General features: G+C 43.6%; 1 protein-coding gene across 1 annotated transcript; it reads left to right on the top strand.

Annotated features, from left to right (window-relative positions):
• Window positions 1-244: 244 nt before the first annotated feature.
• On the top strand, window positions 245-19,231 carry CD2 (CD2 molecule; the record flags this gene model as incomplete). Its single annotated transcript, XM_084617308.1, has 6 exons — window positions 245-305; window positions 4,346-4,654; window positions 9,557-9,811; window positions 14,212-14,289; window positions 16,596-16,715; window positions 19,023-19,231. 6 exons carry the CDS (start codon window positions 245-247, stop codon window positions 19,229-19,231), a joined length of 1,032 nt encoding a protein of 343 aa, XP_084473434.1.
• Window positions 19,232-20,570: the final 1,339 nt, after the last annotated feature.

The raw sequence follows: 20,570 nt of genomic DNA, 5'->3' as shown, positions 1-20,570 counted from the left end.
ACTTTCCTAATCCCTGCAAGTTGTTCCTCAACCCTGGTTGAAATAATGGACCGAGAACTAGTTCCACTCTGCTCGTGTGTGTGACAGAAATGGAAAAGTTTTGATGAGCAAGAGGAGGAGGAGGGGACAAGAGGTGCCAGGGCTGTGCTGACGCACCAAAAGGCTGCTGATTAGAAGTAGAACTTCATCTCACTGGCCAGGAGCTTTCTTCACGCAGGGACAGTTTGGAGATACGATTTGGAAAATGGACTTTAGGGGGATTTTTCTAGCCAAGTGCCTGGTGGTTTTATTCTCCTGTGTAAAAGGTGAGTTTGCACTGGCTTTTTGCTCTTTCAGGCTGACTTTGCTTAAAATTGCACTTAAAGTATTTAACAATCTACCTCAGTTTTAACACCCATTCCTTGTACCCAGACAAGGGTGATGGATATCTTAACAGGGTGCTGAATTAGGCCCATCTGTGCCACAATTAAATTGACTCAGGGATCCAGTTCCAATACGGCTATAATTTTCAGGGTGGATGGGACCTATAACTGCATTGTCCCAGGGTTTCACCCAGTTAGGAGAATCTGGGGTGGTCTTGTCCACACGGCACATTTTAAGCCTCTCCCCTGACTCAGTTATAGTTGAGGAGCAAGTTATTATCAGTATGTTTTAGATTATTCCTTTGATAGTGCTTTTAATATAGAAATGTGTAAGCACAATTAAAAGTGACTGATCCCATCTCTGCCACACATCTTCTGCTTAAAGCTAAATAGTGAAGCTTGGGGCAAGATGGATGGTCTGATAAAAATGCTTGGATCTTACTTAAATATCATGGGCCACATTCTTCCCTGGTTTAACTCTACTAAAATCACAGATGAATTTGGCTCCTTGTCTCTACGAGAATTATCGCTATTGCCACAGCAAGTGCAGTGCAAATAAATCATTTAAAGAGTGTTACACAGCCCTCTGAACTGTAGCTAGCTCGTATGAAGCTGCGAAGATCAGATATTTGGGGAACTGGCAATGGGACCTTTAGGGTAAAATCCTGGCCCCGATCCTTGGCCACTTACTTTAATAGAGCCAGGATTTCACCTTAAAACTCTCAGGGCTTGATCCTGAAAAGTTGTCAGCACTCTGTCCCCAGTCCAGGCAAAGCGCTTAAATACATGCTTCACTTTAAGCATGCGATTAGCCCCACTGACTTCAAAAGAATTATTCACGTGCTTAGATTGAAGCATGTACTCAAATGCTTTGCTGTTGGGGGCAGAGTGCTCAGCAACTTGTAGGCTCAAGCCCTCAATGTTAAGCACATGGCCTCACTTTTCCCATTGGTAAAATGGAGACAATGATATCTACCTTCCTTTGCAAAGTGCTGCAAGATCTCTTGGCTATTGTTATTTTATTTAGCTTTCAGCCCGGGGGATCCCATGACCAGAGCTTGCTATTATAATATTTATACTACTCGCTTCAAGTTAACAATCCTTTATCTGACACGTATTAATATAGGTAAGGGTCAGCATGGAGTTTTTCCTACTGCCCTCCGTGAAGCTGCTGCATTTTTTTCGTAACTCTGTTCAAGAGAGACTTCACTGTGCATCATGTAGACCCATTGCTCTTTTCTAGTATCAAAGGGAAACAGAACTGTTGACAGTGCAAGAATTTTTTGCACAGGAATATTAACAGAATGTTTGTATTTATCACCCTATCCTATGGTAGGGCGGGGTTGGTCTAGGTTGTAAATTACAGTGGGTACATATATATTGGTATTATTATAGTTATAGCAATTATTTTTAAAAACGTTGATCTCAAAATGTAGTTGCCATTTTGGCTTATAGATTAGAACAAGTAGTAGTGGACTCGGTACACAAGCAGCCTTCATGAATGACAGGAATAAATCCAACAGTAGATCATTTATGATGGTGGTTTAATGTTTTCTAGGTACAAGGACTAGATAAATAAGGAATACATTCTTGCTATGGGCTTAAAACAGACTCTCGATTTCCTTGAACGACTCTATTTGTTCAAAACGTTTGGAACTTTACAAGTGAATACTTCTTTTCTCTGGTGGGTACAGTACTATACTGCTCATGAATCATCCCATCCTCTTTGTGACGGCAATGGAGCAGTTTGTTGCTAGATTCTGATCGCTCTGGCCTTTGCAGAGTATTTCACTCGGCACTATCGACAAATTATGTTCCATTGTCTATACAGAGGACTTAGTGTTGTTTGTTTGGAGTGCTCAGACTTCTGTTCCACTGATTCGGGAGGCCAAGCAAACTTTTAAAGACCTAACAGGATTGTCTGTCAACTGGAATACTATTGAGCTTTCCTTCCTCAGGATTTTGATCAACTTTTCTGCCATCTACCCCTGCAAAATATAAATGATAGAATATGCAATACAAATAATAATGAGTAGTAATAACTCTAAATATCTTGGAGTAATTCTGAGGAGTAGCAAGTATTTGTATTACATTTTTTTTTCTTTGTCAAAAATTCTGCAGGTTTTACAAAGGGCTTTGGTGCTCCTGTTAACACTTATTGGGAGAATGAATATTATTAAAATAGTGACACTTCCAAGAGTGAGTGATTTCAGAATGTTCCATTAGAAATGCTGAATGCTTTTTAAGAAACTTGATAGCTCAGTAATAGCTTCCCTTTGGGCTGGCGGATGCATTGCATGAAACTCTTCATCCTCTCACAGGCTCTAATGGGCCGTTCCTCTCAGATTTCTCGAATAATTATTTTGTTGCACAAGCATGATAGTCTAATTTTTTTTATTTGACTCCAATATTACTATTATGTAAAGCAGCAATTAGTTTTCCGTTTTCCTCGCTGTGATGTATTTTATCATATCCTAGATCTAATGAAAACTTTATAATAAAGGATTATATATTATAATAAAAGATTTATAAACCTACCGGTAGTTTCTCTCTATAGGGAAAAGAACTCACACGGTGCAAAAATAATTCAACGTAGCTCACCCTGCCCACCACTATAGCTTTATCTTGTAGATTAGAGGGGAATTAATTTAGCAAATGGAAGATTGAATAATCCCTGGTTATGAATGAAAGTTTTGCTGTTAATGAATTTATTTTATTTGAAACTTACAAGCATGTATTTAACCCGTCTGATAGTTTCAATATTATTTATCAACTTGCTTCTGCAGTACGGACTAAGGATCTACACAAATGTTTGTGTGGCATCAGCTTCTCATCTGAAGTCACCTTCAGGCAAAATCTGTGCTCTAAAAACCCAATCGGCTATTACTGCACTATTCAGTATGCCCAGGCTGTGATTTTTAGATTTAGATTCAGTTTGAGATAAATGGGCATGCGTTCTTGTGACAGAACATACCATGGGAAGATGAATGCTTCTTTATACGTAACAACATGAATAAGGCTAAACAGCCTTTATCTTTCTTAGTAATACCAATATTTAGCCCTTATGTGACACCTCACATCTTCAAGTGCTGAACAACCACTTGCAGTAGCACCCTTGTGAACTGGGTGTTATCCGTTTTGCACAAAGGTGACCTGAAAAGAGGGAAAAACCTGCCCTTGGGTCCATGTTTATCAGGTGATCGTACCCATGAAATAGAGCTCTGGGAGGGAGGGAGTGTATCCTGTAGTCACAGCCTTGCGGGAGGCAGGACCTCTGGGTCTTACTCCCACCTCTGTCACTCACTGTGTGACCTCAGGCAAGTTGCTTAGGCCAAGATTTTGAACAGTGACTAAGGATTTTCAGTGTTCAACTTAAGACCCATTAAAGGAGGCTGATTTTTCAGAAATCGCTGAGCAGCTGGTCTTTAACCTGTCCCAAGTTTAAATTGAGGCACTCAAAATCACTGGTCACTTGAAAATTTTGGCCATGGGTTTGAGTCGTCAGAAGTGTTTTTAGTAATTCTGGCTGCCTCTGTTGTGGGTGCCATCTTGAGGCACATACAATACAGCCTGATTTGCAGAGGAAGTGCATGCTCACAAGCCTTATTGACTTGGCGCGGCAAGTGCTCAGTGCCTTTGAAAACCAGGCCCAAGGGGTCTTAAAATGACCACCTCCAAAACCAAGGCACCCCTAAGGGCACTTCTGAAAATTTGGCCCTTAACTTCACTATGTTCAGAATTAAAATGGGGTTTGGGATGCTTAACTAAATAATGTTTGGGAGCTGCTTTGAGGGCCTGAGATGAAAGCAGCTATATAAATGCCCACCCTTATCAATGAGGAGTGGTTTGGGAAATAAGGGAAAAGTGGGGCGTTTAACTTTGTGACCAAGTTATTTAATGCTGCAGTGTCTACTGTTAACTCTCATCCATAGACGCTTTGGACAGACACTAATCGGGCTGTATTGTTCTTCCCCTGTTTGAAGGTTCTGCAAACGAAGTGTACGGTGTTCTGGGTGGTTCTGTTTTCTTGAACGTTCCTGACTTCAAAGTGGAAAAGCAACATGAAATAACATGGCTCAAAAATGCATTATTCCTTGCGAAGATCAAAAATTCTACAGTGAAATATTCCAGGGAAAAGGAAAACGAAAAGGGAAAGTATATGATGTCCCTGGATGATGGAACCCTGCAAATAGACCGCCTGGTGGAAGAGGACAGGGGAAATTACACAGTGAGAGTGTACGATGACGAGGGACAGCTGCAAATGGAGAAGAACTTAAATCTGAGCTTTGAGGGTGAGTCACCTTCCACATCCTTCCCACCATAGCTGGATGAGTCCCAGTCTCTCCTTCTGCTGAATGGGTCTTCATCCTGTTTCCTTGTGGTCTCTAATTTTGCTGCGTGGGCTCCTTTTCACTGAAGGGCTAGCTCTTCTGCTTCTATTCCCTTTCTCTGTTCCTGGGTGGGTTCCTCCTTTTCCTCTCTTGCCAGGTGAGTCTCCCTGTTCCCTTCTTTCCCTCTATTCAGTCCCTCTGCTGTCTGATTTCTTCTCTTTCACATCAGCCACGAACTCTGTCAGGCAAACAGACCTGCACCGGTATCTATGAACAACGGAAGAAGTTAGCTCAGGTCATACTGGGCCTTTGTTTTGCTACTTAAAATATCCAGGAATCCAGGTGTTTATATATACATTTGGGAGGGATGGAAGGCCGGGGTCTAACTTGGGGCGGCGGGGGGGAATGGTGGTAGGACCCTTCCAAGCTCCTCCCACAAATTAATAACCCACTTGAGACATCAAATTGAGATGCCACTCATGATGGATTGTGGAGATGTTTGAACTGTTTGCATGCTCTGCTGGGCTCGGCTCCCCTAACTGGGGTTCAAATATACCCATGGACTCCGCTAGGCTCCTTAAGCTTGTGTGTCTTATGGAGGAGAACACATTTTGGAGCCCAAAAAGACCGCTCAGGAGAGTGCTGGTACGCGTGCTACTGCCCAGTTCAAGCCCTGATTTCACAACAGATGGTGAAACCTTTCTTAAGCAGCCATTCAAGGGACTGATACCTCTGGGTTGTTTGACCAGTGGGATGTGGAGCAGAACTGTGTTCTGTACATTTGGAAGACTTAGGCAGTCTCCTAAAACAGGAGGCTGCTGAAAAATGCCTGAGATCTTTCACAAAATTCTGTAACATGAAGATTTTCCTTCTACAGTACTTTGCTCTCACGCCTTGCTTTTGAGCCTACCAGCTTGCTTGCATGTTTACATCCTGCCTTAATGTTGAACTGCTGCATCGGAAGCCTGACCATTAGTAAACGATTCAGTAACTGGCCCCCTATTTATTTGTAATTAACTGGGTCTCCTGTTTACTATTCACCTGTTCCATCCCTTATAAGCAGGGCGGGTTTGAATTTTTTTGTATTTAGAAATTCTGACAACATTTTGAATTTTAAAAAAAAAAGGGAAATGTTTGAAATTTTTTTTCTTGTGTATTGACCAATTATTACAGCTGATTGGAATCTTCTGGATGTCAAGATTTTGATGACATTTAAAAAATTTTAAAGAAAAGAAGCGTGAGCAGAATTTAAAAAAATTACTATGACGTTCATTCCTGATTTTCTACTAACTTGACTTATAAGCTGAAGGGAAAAAATGCAGATATCTTTAATGTGTTAAAAGTTTTCCTTTATCTGATAATTGCTATTTAGATGGAGGTGACCCGTGACAACTCAGACGTCTTTGACATCATGAATGACAAACTCTCCTGCTAGACGTTCTTGTGTATGAATACTTGTTAGGATATTATAATTGCAAAAAGAGGCCATGATCCTGCAACTTAAGACTTAAGCACATGCATCACTTTGCTCTTGGGAGTAGCCCCAAAGTGTTCTGTGGCTAAAGTCAAAAGCTAATTAAGGAAGTCTGGCACCCTCGGCCCTCCCACAAGTGTGGCCCCCTGTGGCCACTTTCCCAACTTGCGGCCTTGCCACACAGAGACAACTGGCTACGCAAGAGCTATCTGCTGGGCTGGTGGGGAGGTCCACCCTCTCAGATTGTGCGTGGACACCTGCTGCCACTGCCCTAGCAAAGCCCCGAAGGGGTGACCACTCTCAAATCAACACTTGCTGAGATATTATTACAGGCTGCCTGTTGACTCAGGGAGGCATCAGTATCTCCGTTATACTTGGGTCATGTTTTTCAAGGTTTACTGGTTAAGGCATTGGATTGGGGTAGAATTTCTAGCTCAGCCACTGGCTTCCTTTGTAACCTTGGTCAAGTGACTTAATCTACCCTGTGCCTCAGTTTCCCAACTGTGAAATGGGGATGTAGCTCTTAAGAGTGTTGGGAGGATAAAATCCATTAGCGATGTGAGGTGCAGTGATATGATGGCCATTATGGTCAGATAGCTAGCATAATTATTTTTAAAAGTAAAAGCTTAGCTTCTGGCATCATCCTGTGAAGCTAGGAATCAGGAGCCTAGGAATCTGTCCATAGTGTCTAGAATGTTTCAAGACTGGATGTCTTTCTGAAATATATGCTCATGCTCGCTCAAACAGAACTTATTGGCTTGATGCGGAAATTACTGGGTGAAATTCTATGGCCTGTGTTATACAGGTCAGATTAGATGATCACTATGGTCCCCTCTGGTCCTAAAATCTCTGAATATTGTTTATCCAGCCCTGAGCAATTGCTTAAGTGTTAGCAAGACAAGGGCCATACACTGTATTCAATAGATGGATTACAGCGTTTGCTCAGTAGTTAGTGTTATAATTGAAGTGCAGTACTCTGAAAAATGACTGACTGACTGTAAATTAGCATTGAGGGTTTCCAGGCTTTTTGCAATGACTGATTGAATTTGCTCAGTGGAAAAGTAAAAAGTGGCTTCTCCTCCATCCCCCACCCCCCTTGCAACTGATGTGCCTGCAACTTCAACCTGAACTCAGAGTCAGGGTGAGCTCTTTCTGGCTCGTGTACCATTGCCAGTACTAGAGATTCCGCAAGGGGAGCTCCAGAACCAATTCACTGTGCATAATGGGAAACAGAAACCAGCTTATTCATAGTTCCATTGCCTCTGTAGTGCTAAGACGCTTTCTAGTCCAGTCTGTGTTCTTATACTGCGCTCATCACTGTCGTATCTGAACACGTTCCAGCAGTGCATTAAGCAACGTGATGGAGACCTGGGCTATCCACTTATACCATCATAGCTATGGCAGAAAGGGATGTATTTTATTTATTTATTTATTTTTACTGACCTAGCTTTTCCAGTCTTTCTGGTGCCCAATGCTGAATGCAAAGTTGCAGATGCAGTCATGCCAGAGCTGCATAGAAGGAGACTATTGTCTCTTTGCTCTATGATGTAAAGCCTTCATCTTTTTAATCTTCCCCCCTTGCCCCATACCTCGTGTGCCAACTCTTCCCTTCATAGCATAGCTTCTCTCCCATATTAACTGCAATGTGTGTTTGCTTATATTGGACTGATGGCCTCCTGTATGGAAGAGAGGAAGTACTGTGGTCTCCCTATGTGCCAACCAACCACCTTGGTGTCTGAGAGCCTGTGTAGCATCTGAGGTATTTGTGGGTGGAGATAGAGCAGCAGTTGTTGGTTTGCTCTCCTTGGCTCTTCCCCCTGCTCTGAGTTCAGTTTTCCGCACACAGATCTAGGTGGGAGGTGTTACATCTTTGAGCAAGGTACTATAGCTACAGCTCTGGGTCCTCTCCCTGGTTGCTAATGAGCAGCCACCTCAGCTAGAGCCAACTCTGGGCACTAGCTGGGGTGGCTGGAAACAGAGAGGGAGGTGGAGCCTGCAAGTTGACTCCAGGCTCTGTATGGATGGAATAGAGTTCCAGTATCCATGGACCCCTGAGAGCAAAGTCGCTGGGAGAGTTTGCAGTCTCCCAAGTCTGCAGGATCCCCTAACTCCTCCTACCAGACGGGATGATGAAGCAAAAATTTTGCAGGGGGAAACTGGTAGTTTGCTCCTCCCTTCGGCCATGCCTGAGGGGGTTCTCCATGAACTAGAGCAGTGATATTCAGACCTCAGTGGTTCAGGAGCCAAATTAGCCATCAACATTACCCAAAAGAGCCACGGTAGTGTAAATTCATTGTTTCATTTACTGTAGTACTATTCATATTCAAACAGTATGATGGGAAATATTGAGTGTGTATGTGTGTGTGTGTGTGTACACACACACACATACTCTCAATATTTCCCATCATATACATATATATATAATGTTTTATTCTCACAGCAAATACGGTAGTGCAAGTTGATAACTTAACTGGTTAATAACACAATAAAAGCATCTTGATTGGTTAATAGTTAAACCACACAGTGTTTTACTACCATGCACTGCAAAGAGCCGCAGGAGACACATTAAAGAGCCATCTGTGGCTCCTGAGCCTCAGTCTAATGTGGCTATGTCGATACTGGCATTAAAGCTAAAACTTTTGTGGCTCAAGGGTGTGAAATCCCCCCCCCCCCATGAATGGCAAACGTTTTAACAACAAAAAGCCCTGGTGTGGACAGTGCTGCTTCAGCTGGAGCTGCTCGGAAGCTACCACCTCTCACTGGGGGAGGTTTTATTTTGTCGCCAGGAGAACTCTCTCCTGGCCATAAAGAGTGGCTACACAACGCACCTTACAACAGCATGATTGCAGCGGCCGCCCTTGTAAGGTGTGCAGTGTAAACATAGTCTGAGCCAGAGTGATCTGGCCCATTGTGTTTCCAAACTGAACAGGACAAATGGACTGGGATTCTCTCTCTGTAAATAAACAATGAAATGTTATCTCAAGAAGAAACACTCTATAGATCTGAAAGGAGGGAACAGAGAGGAAAGTGACAATGAGTCATAAAGGTGTTAAACTTTTTATAAAAAAACAAGTATGCAGGCCAGTGTTGTGCTGGACTTTTCTTTGTTGTTGCCACATCGTATCCCCCGTCAGGTCTAATTTGCTGTTCGCTCTCCCCTTTATTTTTTCAGGCATTGCTACTTTCCCACTTTCTCTCTCACTGAATATCTGTGTTTCAGATTAATTTGCCCCGCATCCTTTCACAAAATAATTTTGTTATGTTCTGCTTATGCCTCTAAAATCCCTCCAGTTCCTTTGTATCATTCTGTGGATCTTGCCTGTTCTAATAATGAACTTTTTAAAATTAGAAATCTTCACAGTCTGATTGCCTCTTCTATTCTCTTTCAGAAATTGTCTCTAAACCAGAAATCAAATGGATATGTTCAGAAAATTCCGTAAAGGTGACATGTGAGGTGAATCAGAGAAACAAAGCTCTTTTTCATTTGATTCGAAATAACAAAACACTGAATTTAAAACCGCACATAGATGCAAATGGCATATGGAAGATTGAATACAGCTCCAAAAGCAGAACTGCAAAGTTCCAATGTGAAGTAAAAAATCACGTTAGCAAGAAAACGGCTGATCAGGAAATCAAATGTTCAGGTACAAAGTCTATATTGCAAAAAGGTCTCCTAATCACTGCCCACAAACAGTTACAAACATACAGCTGTCTCCAGGGTGCTGAATCTAAAACCAGGATCAGCCCAATAAAATAACCGAGGGAATTGACATGCAGTAGGTGTTATGCAGTGCTATGCAGCAGGAAGCAAAAAACAAAACCCTTTCTCCCCCCCTCCCCCCAGCGGTTGTTCTTTATTATTTCTACAGCACCAACAGTATCCATTGCACTGCCCAGATCATTACAATGTCAGGGGTCATTTTAGTTGGGTAGAAGAAAATTACCCAAGTTGAAAATGGGTCAGGACATCCGTTAACACCCTACATTTCCCAAGAATGGGCCTGAGTCTCCTCTCTCTTAATCCATATTTCCACTGTACGCCCATGTGGCTTCATTGACATCAATGGGATTGCTCTTGATTTACACCAGTGGAAGGCTATGCCTACAACTTTGTAGGGCAATGTAGGGTAGATGTTTCCTACAGTGACCGAAGAGTTTTTCCATCACTGTAGTTAATCCACCTCTCTGAGAGGCAGCAGTGAGGTTGACAAAAGAATTCTTCCATCGACATAGACGCGTCTACACTGGGGCTTAGGTCGACTTAACTGCGGTGCTCAAGGCACAACATATTTCCTGAACCCGAGCAACATGTTTAGGTCAATCTCGTTTTTTAAAAGTTAGGCTGCCTCAGCAACATCGCTCAGAGGATTTAACCCTCACTCTAGACAGTGCTAGGGTGACGGAAGAATTCTTCCATCAACCTAGCTACCCATGCCGATGGGAGAACTTTTCCCGTCAGCATAGGTAACGTCCACGCTGAAACGCTACTGCAGTGCTGCAGCTGTGCCGCTGTAGTGTTTCAGCTGTAGACGAGCCCCAAGTGACAGGAGAATTAGATGCAAGGAAGTCTTGATCTTTTCCACCCTTGTATCTACGAAGTCAGTGGTGCCACACTGGTGGCTGGATTCTTTTGACAGAAAAGCTGGATGTCCTGATGGTGCTATTTAACATGTGCATATAAAGCATGGGCTTCCTTTGCAGTGAGCTTTTGGGAAATTAGCCACGTTTTAGATGGCTTAAATGGGCAATCAAGTAGGTTAGGCCCCAGGTCTAGATTTTCCTAAAGGGAAAAGGGTTTACAAAACTTGCTCTTCATAGAAACATTTTCATGAAACTTTGTTATACCAATAAAATAAAAACCAGCAAGATCTTATTAAAGGGGGAAAGGCAAAATACCACATTTATTGTGAATACAGAAAGAATCATAGTAAGCAGTTAGTTATAGCTGTAACATTCCATTCAGTCTCATATTTATTCACACCATTCATTCATTCATTCTCTCTCTCACACACACACACACACACACACACACACACACACACACACAGGTTCTGCAAGGTTGTTATCATAGTTACCAGCCTTAGAGTTGCTCATGCCAAGCCATTGTCCAGGTGGCCTGGACATGAGGAGGGAGCAGGGCCTTGTCAGATGCTCATCTGATGCTCCTGGAAGTTGGTTTGCAGAATCAGACCCCAAATTTCTCACTTTCTCGAGTCCATTTTTATAGGAGTTTCTTCCTATGCCAGTCTATGGGAATTGCTTCATCATGCTGTTGCTGAATCAATAAGCAGATGGCACATTCCTGACGGCTCCGTGCTGCCAGATGTTATCTTGCTCTTTGGTTCTCCCATTCTTGAAGCTGTTGGGTGGATTCCAATCTGCCCTCCGGGGGTCCTCTGGGGGTTATTTCCACTTGACGCCGCCTTCTGCCGATGGACACTGGATTCTTAGGCTGGCACCTCCCTGATCATTCAGTTATTATCCACACCAAGCATCCATCCACATACATCCTCTATCTCTATTTTAATCACAATTGTTAATACAACAAAAGGGTGGGGAGTCTCTGGGTGCTGTTTCTGTTGTTAGAGTATTGCTTTGAGTCTCTCTCTGTGAATTGCTTTGAGAACAGACTCTGTCTTAGAATGTACTAACACAGTTAGCAGCTTGCAAGTGTCACACATAGAGGGAGAGAAACAGTACCAAAAACCAAGAGACCTCTTAATTAGTAATACCCTGGAATTTAAACTCTGGGGAATCAAACTCATTTGTGATTTTAATACAGAACTTCTTTAATATGATCCAACAACTTTAGGGGGAAAAAAAGTAACTGGAAATTTTGTTGGTTTGTTTGAACTGAGACAGTGCCCTGCAGTGCTGGGTAGGCCAAGCCCAGCCGCATTCGGCTAGTGTGCAGACAGGGACACACACCCCTGAAGCTGACCAGTCTTTTCTTTAATTGTCCAACTTGGGCAAAAGGCAAGAAGTCAACAAATGGAAAAATTAATCGGATCTCCAAAACCCTTTCACTTTTAATAATCTAAAGCGTCAATAGAAAAATTAAAAACTCAATTTCATTACCTATGTGTTATTTTTAGTCTTTTAAAAGTAATATCTGAACAGCTTTGATGGCTTCCCACCTATGGTGAAGTCCTGTGGCCTGTGTTATTCAGGAAGTCAGACTAGATGATCACAATGGTCCCTTCTGGCTTTATAGTCTATGGATCTCCATTTATACAATTAACTCTCACGTGTTCCCTTTGACCTGTTAATCTGGGCATCTGGCACCTTCAGACACCAAGCAGTTTAACAGTAACATCAGTAAAATTGACAATCAGGTGGTAGAAACCTACATCCTTTTCACAATGGGAACAGTGCTGCAGGCTTTACCTCTGTAGTTTTGCCAGAATCACAGCAACAGAACTGGGCATTTACCGCTAGTACAAAAAAATCATATATTCTAAATTAGAGATCCCAAAGGTTAAATCATCACTATTTAATATCTGTTGACCAGTGACTCTGCACTACATGCTGTATGGTATACGGTTGAAGATACGGAGTCAAATTCTCTACAGAATTAACTCATTTGGCTTCAGCGAAGTTACCCAAGCAGAGAGTTTGGCCCATTGACTATACCTCAGTGAGTTTATAATTTAGATCAGTGGTCCCCAGACTTTTCAGGGTCACGCCCCCGTTTACCCTGGACGCTGCAGTGAGAAGTGCCACTGAAAGCCTGCAAATAAATAAAACCAGTCAGCTTTCAAAGGGGGAGAGGAAAGGATCCTACAGTGTGGAGCTCACTGCAGTGAAAGAGTGATTGTCTGCCCCCTTCAGACCAGTGGCAGGGCCATGTTGGCCCACCCATTTAGCACCAGGCCCAGCCCGATCTGAGCATGAGAGGTGGACCCTCTGCCAGCTCCTGGAGCGACGGAAGCGGTGAGAGGAGGCTGCTCCCAGGCACTTGTGGGAGAAAGGGCAGGAGGTGGCTTCTCCCCAGTCACAGTGGGCTCACTCTGGGATGGCCCTGGCGGCCAGCGCTGGGAGGTTACTGAACCGGGGGGGAGTGTTGCTGTCAGCAGGAACCGGGGCAGGGGTACTGCCACAGCAGGTCAAGGCTCATCCACCTTCCTGGAGAGTGGGAGCTGAACGTTGGCGGGGAGACGTATGTAAGACGTGGCACTGAACTGCGGTGTCGGTACAAGACTCACTACTCTGGCGCATGTTCTCTCAGCAGCAGCTGGGCAAGCTGCCTGAGGACAGCCAAGGCTACTTCTTCCACAACTGCAATGGTTTCCTCTCCTGCTACGTCCTGGACTATATGCAGGACCTGCTGCTGCCCCAGCACTTTCCTGAGTGCAGCCACCTGCAGTGGGAGGCCAAGTACTTCCAGCTGCCCGAGATGGCACACCCTCTGGCACAGAGCCAGGGGCAACTGGCTGGAGATGTGCACTGCACTGACCAGCCCCTGCCCCTCCTCAGTGATCTGGAGGTGGAGCCACTCCTAGCTGTACCACCATCTCGGACAGCGTGATGGCAGCCTGAAACAGCCAGAGGAGTGTGAGTGCAGATATAAGACTCAAGAAGCAGTTCTCAAGGTAGCCAGGGATAACCCTGTTAAATTGACACGCAGGCATGGGGTGGGAGACCACAAGGCAGTGTAGAGCTGCTGTTTCTTACTGTCGCATTCATCTGTGTATATTAAATACTTGGAGCTTACTGCATGAAGTTCATTCTCCCATCACTCAGGGCCAGTCCTCACTGGGTGTAAATTGACATAATAATTAATGCCTAGCACTTGTATAGGGCTTTTCATCCATAGATCTCACAGCACTTTACAAAGGAGGTCAGTGTCATTATGTAGTTTCATTGACTTCAGTGGAGCAATGTTGATTTACATCAGCTGAGGATCTGGCCCTCGGTGTTCTTCGTTGTGACTTGGCTGCTGAACTCCATCTGTCAGATATCAGGGGCTGGGTATTTTGGGGTACTAAGTCTGTGTTATTTTTTTCCGTAGCATCAACAGCTAACAAAAGCATTTATCACACAGGTCTTGAAGAAATATGTAGCACAGGTATCATATCACAAGAAAGTCCAAAAACCACACCACCAGTTTCTTCCTATGCAGGTTAGAAACACGGGGGATGTGGGTGTGGGGAAGGATCAGCTGTCCTCAGTTTAGGTCTCAGTTAATCCTTCTTCCCAGCCATGGGAGGCAGTGTGGCCTACTTGACAGTGCACTGGACTAGGACTCTGTAGACTTGTGATCTATTCCCAGCTCTGCCACTGGCCTGCTAGGGGGCCCTGGGCAAGTCACTTCCCCTCCCTGTGACTCAGTTTTCCCATCAGTAAAATGGGGATAATGATACTGAGATCTATGGATGAAAAGCAATGTATAAGAGTTCAGTATTATTATTACTTGAATCTCTTGTTTTAATTTGGCTACTTACAGGTGCCACTTTGCAACTCAAATAATATTGATAATGATGATGATAATTGTATAGGGTATATTTTTTTGGAAGATCACAAACCACTTCACAGACACTAAGAAATTAAGCCTTGCAGCACACCAGCCTGAAGTAAGTAAGTAAGTATTATTACATCCATTTTACAGGAGGAGAAGGGGAAGCCCTGGGATAATTAAAGACAGATTTCATGACATAAAACTCAAAGTATGTACACCTTTTTTCACACACATGTGCACACTTTCACATAACCCAATCACCCCATTTTGTGAGCAAAACTTTGGATTTGCAAGTTTAAATGGGGCTTTCTGATATCTATTTGTTATATGATCCAGTGCCCTGTATGCGCACACATTTGGGAGAGGTGTATGCAAACATAAACGTGTGCACACATTTTTGTATGTTTACAGACTTGAACCTCCCTTTCTGAAAATTCTATGCCAAGTATCTATCTTGACTATATGGCCAAGGAGGCTGGGGCCAGTAAGGAGGAATCCTCTTCCCCAGGCAATAGACCAACTGTACAGCTGCTCAAGGGGGGATTCTCCAGCCTGATCCCCTTCCCTAACCTGGGGGTGGAGCGAGACTGTGGTGCATCTCTGGGGATGCAGTTTAACCTGGGAGCCCAGCCTACCGAGGAGCATTGAGGCATAAAACACCTGAACTAGAATTCCCATGGGGCTCCGAGGTGCCATTTCTGAACCCAACTAGTTCACTTGTCAGCCAAAATATTTCCATTTATAGATTTTTTGAAAAGTCATAATTTTCAGTGAGAAGAAAAAAAAATTTCAGACCCGCTCTATTTGGGAGCTACTCTACATTCGGGATTTGCGCATCAGTATAGGTGCGAAAATCTCCAACACACACAGGCTGTAAGTGGTAAAGGTTTGTAATGTGCACTGGTTTGGTATTCAGTGGGGGTGCAAAGCAAGTCTAAATGACACACTGAAGGGGTAGAAGAGGACTGTGTGTTTTACACCCTCCTCTTGGTTGCCTTTCCTGCTACCCACTTTTTTTTTGTCCACTGGACACAAGTTCTGAAGTCCTTATGCAGATACAACCATAGTCGACTTCAATGGAAGTTCTGCCCAAGGAAGGACTGAGTCAGGTTTTGATGCTCAGTATGTAAATGGCACTCATTTGCACACCCACTGAGGACAAAAATCGGTGCATATTACTGTACTTCACACTCATTTGTGGCCAACTTACCCCAACGAGCAACTTTATACTTGTGTTGAATTTAGCCCCTTTCAGCCCCCTCTTCACTATTGTTAATTATTGTGTAGCACTCGTTTTGAGTTCCAGCCAAGGAAGAGCAAGCTCTGAAATACCACAAGACGAGCTTTTCTCACAGTATTTCCAGCTCCTGAAAAAGTCTGTTTTTTGTCAGACTCTGAGCACTACTTTCGCCCAGTCAAAGCATTTTGAAAGTCCTTAAAAGACCAGAAGGGCATTCAGATCTTTGTGTGTCAATCTAGAACAAGACTTTTGAGGTTTGACCATCACTAGGAGCAAGATGACACCTACTGTTTCTTAGGTAAAAGTCCTTGGCACTCCTGTGAATTCTGCCTCAAACTTTCCTTAGAACTCTCATCAAACAAAGCACATCATACACACATTTCTTAACTATGTTCCATGAAAGAATTCTGTTTCTCGCCAAGTTTTCTGTGACCATAAGCTAGTGGTTTAACCTTGTTTGTGCCTCAATTTCCCCCTCTGTAAAATGGGGATAATAATACTTAACATTATCTCAGAGGGGTGTTATGAGTCTTAATTTATTGTTTGTGAAAATGCTTTGAGATGCTGGGATGAAAGACGCTATAAAACTACAAGGTTTTCATATCATCATTGTTATCCATGTCATAAGCTTCACATGTGTACATCCTCTAGGTCACTGGGACCAAATTCCAAACTTTGCCTTGGCATTTTCTTCTCTCCCTGTGATATCTCCTTCTTCTCTCTGAGCTAGGGATGCTGGACATTGTTCTCATTGGGAGCATTGCAGGAGGTGCAGTTGTCTTTGTCATCTTTTTGGCTCTGCTGATTTACTGTATCAGGAAGAAGAGAGCAGAAAGATATGAAGAACAGGGTAAGCACTTGAAATTTTCATGTTGCTGTATGACCACTTAAAATCTCCTAGTTCTTTCCACAAACTGCTCAGAGATAGTGAGAGAGAAAGTACTGAGTTTTGTCACACTGAAATTCTACACTTCAATTGCCAGTTTTAATCTTGGTTTCTGATGGTTGTTTTTAACAAGACAGTGCTATTTTCAAAGACTATTATTTACCAGTGAGGGGAGAACAGACCCTCCAAAAGCTTGTCTCAGAGAAGCATCCATGATTATTTGAACATCCTTGATCTAGATATAAGCTTGAGAATCTCACCAACACACTTTCTCATTAACTTTTATATATATGTAAAGGCAACCAACATCACTAATTGCATGTGAAATGTAGGCATGCCTAGAGAGTGATTTGGGGTGCCTCCATTTTTTTTGGCTGTGCAGCCTGAGACACTGTAAAGAGACCAGATTTTCAGAAAGTACAGAGCATAAGAGAGAGGTTTTGTTATTATTTATTCATCCTCTAAAAATCAGGCCCTGTTAAAGTGTCTCAACTTGGGCATCTAAACATAGAAGTATGTAAAAATCACTAATCATTTTTGAAAATTTAGACTGAGTTTTAGTTTTGGTGGTCACAGAAAAAGAAGAAAAGGTATGTAATGAGAGAAATCCAATTCAAGAATACAACAGAAGTACTGGCTATAAATAATTGACAATGAAATCATAATTACAGGTAAATCACATAATTAGGATGAACAGGGTTTAACTAGGTCCTACATGCTCATGAGATGTTTTCATGGTGTGATTGGCTTGACCAGCAACAGGGAGGACCATAAATCTCCCAATAGCCTTGGAATATATCCAGTCTGACTTTGCAGACCCAAGAGGTTTGGACAGTTCAGCAACTGAACTTTTGGTTGCTCGTCTGAACCAAACCCAAACTCCAGACCTCCTTGTCTTCACTAGAAAACTAAGACATGTTAGAACATGTCCTTGAGGAGTCATGAACATAAGAACGGCCATACTGGGTCAGACCAATGGTGTATCTACCTCAGTATCCTGTCTTCCGACAGTGGCCAATGCCAGGTGCTTGAGAGGGAATGAACAGAATAGGCAGTCATCAAGTGATCCATCTCCTGTCGCCCACTTCCAGCTTCTGGCAAACAGTTTGTCTCAGTTACCATGTTTCATTAACTTTGTACCTTAGCAGTTAGTGTAGACAGGGACTGTTGTGTTTAACATCTTGCCAGCTGGTCATGGGTAATCTTACTGGAACCAAAGATTTACCCATGGTCCATTGACACAATGTTCAAACTGATTTGTCCCTGTCCTCACTGAGTGTTAAGGTGCATTTAACTCTGTGTTAGTTACCATCAAAGTAACCAGGTACTTTGGAATGGTTCAATAGAAGTTTAGGGTCAGTTCAGTATCTGAGCCAGTGGGTCACTCAGTCCCTAAATCAAACCATACATGGTCACTGGCCTTTCAAAAATGGTAATAAAGTGGCCAAAGACCATTAGTCTACTTCATCTATGTGAAGTACATTTTGTATGGGTAAAAGGTACAAGATTGATTGCTGTTGTGTGTGGAGTCCTCTATTTACCTGCAGAACAATTACAGCACAGACAGCGGCAGGGTAAACTTTTTTTATGCTGCCCCCTACTAATGTGTCTCAACCCTGTCTTCAAGGGGATCACCTCCAAGGAAGAGAGAGGAGTTCTGTCTCCTTGGTATATTTCCTGCTTGCTGGTAAGCTGTTGTAGCTGTCCAGAAGAGCAGGCTCACTGAGATAGGAGGGGATGGAACTGACTGAAATACCCTCTGAGAACCATGACCCCTACAAGCCAACAGACAGGCCATAGAGGTAGTCTGGGAGTAGATGGCAAATCCAGGTTTTATTATTTCATTGAAATAAACAGGGTCCCCAAAACCAGACCACTTAAGCAGTCAAATGCTTGCATAGTTTGCCAGCGTCCAAGCCTCCTTCCCTTGGTAGTAGCTGTTCACCATAAATAACAATGCCACATTCCTTTTTGACTAATTTTTTTCTTATTGCCCTTCTGTTTTAGTTATCTGGATATTTTGGAAATAAAAAGGCACAAGCTTCTGCGTGATACCTCTGCTAACACTAACCCCCAGCGCAGAGAAAAGCTTTGACCCATTAGAGGAACAGGGCCCAGGGAAGATCTCAGCAGCTTCTTTAACTAAGACAGGCGCAGGCTACCCTGCAGACTCCTTCTGTAACCAGCATGGGTTATCTTTTGTTTGTTTGTACTGGTGACGTGACTCATGCTGAAGCATTAACGAATTACTTGACGGTTTTCTAATTGCAGATGAGGAGACACCGATGAAAACTCGACAAGTGGGCGATGAATCGAAATATCGGGAGCTTCCTCAACCTCCAGTTCATGCTCCCCAGAAGCAGCCACGCCAGCAGCAGAGACTACCTCCACAGTCTCAAACTCAGTACCAGGCAGGGCCCCCCCGGCCCAGGCCACGCACTCAGCAGAAGTCTCCAACCCATATGAAAGAGCGACCGTAAGCATTTGTCCTGGAGGAACAGACCCTGTCCCATTACCTGGTCTGGTGGGACCTACCACAAAAATAACCTTGCAAATAGCCAGCAATCCCCCAGACTGGCTGCTTTCATTGTGGGAGATCACTGTCTATACTTAATGGCTAAGGAAAAGGCTCAACGATGGAGACGCGAGGTGATCACAGGTCATTAACCTTGGCCATTTTCTTCAAGTAACTCCATGCTAATGTGGGACATTTAGTCCTGAAATCTGCTTCCTTTTTGCTTCATTTAGTTGTACCTCTCCTTGCCATCTTCTGGTCAAATTATTATTATTTTTTTTTTGGAAGGCCCTAAGACTCTATTGAGATGACTTTCATCACGTCTCTCTTCCTATACCTGAACTCCCACCCAAACACCCCTCTAGTTGCTGCAGCCAGTCGTTTGATCATATGGAGAGGAAAACAGGTGTGTTAATTGTCTGACATACTGGAGTGCTGGCAAGAAACTGCAACTTTATTTCTTGGCCATGACATGACCTGGTTCAGGGTTCCCAAGGCAGATATGCTTGTCACATGACAGGAGCCAGTATCCATTGGTGTGTGAGGTTCCTGTAGCACAGTAATACATACTACCAACCAAAGCCAAGTAGTCTAATTAATAACTACTTTCTCTGAACCTTGTTGACTCTCTCATCCCATGGCCACTTTGTGCTCTCAAAAGAGGCCTGCTCAGCTACTATAGTTGGTGTGTCACCTGGAGCCAGTCACACGTACCTGAGAGGAAGAATTCACCCTCTCTCTTTTTCTACGATATTACTTGCCTTCAGGAAAATCTGGAAATGCTGCAGTGGTGTCTTCTGCTCCTCTCCCACAGCCCGTCCACACTGAGGGATTTAGGAGGCCTCATTTGCTCCATTTCTGTGAAGGAGTTAGTTTAGGTCTGATGCCACGTAATCCATCTGACCCACAGGAGTGCCCCAGTCACATGACCTGCGTCAGCATTCTGAAAGCAAATAGCCTTGTATTGACGCAGGTCAGGGGACCCAGCAGTTCCAGTAACTGCGAGGTGTATAACCGGGGTATTTACACATAACCATGAAGACCTCTTGCTTTGACAAAGGAGGACATGCTCGTCTGGACTGCAGTCAGCACCCCGTGTCTCTGGGAGACAGGGTGTAGTGGGAAAGACATTCTTGCTTATTCGTAGGTAATGCACGTGGGGGGGGCACGCAGATTTCTGCTTGGATTGCTGGGAGGAGGGAGAGGGCTTTGTCCTTCTGAAGTGTCTGACCCCCGGCATGCTCGGCCCCTGTCCCTGGCAGCCGGGGAGCGGGCTGTCGCCACTGACACCATCTCTCCAGCTG

The sequence above is a fragment of the Lepidochelys olivacea genome (genome assembly GCF_965140295.1).
Source record: "Lepidochelys olivacea isolate rLepOli2 genome assembly, chromosome: 1".
In the NCBI taxonomy this organism is placed as follows: domain Eukaryota; kingdom Metazoa; phylum Chordata; order Testudines; family Cheloniidae; genus Lepidochelys; species Lepidochelys olivacea.
This window is presented reverse-complemented; position numbering and strand designations above follow the sequence as displayed.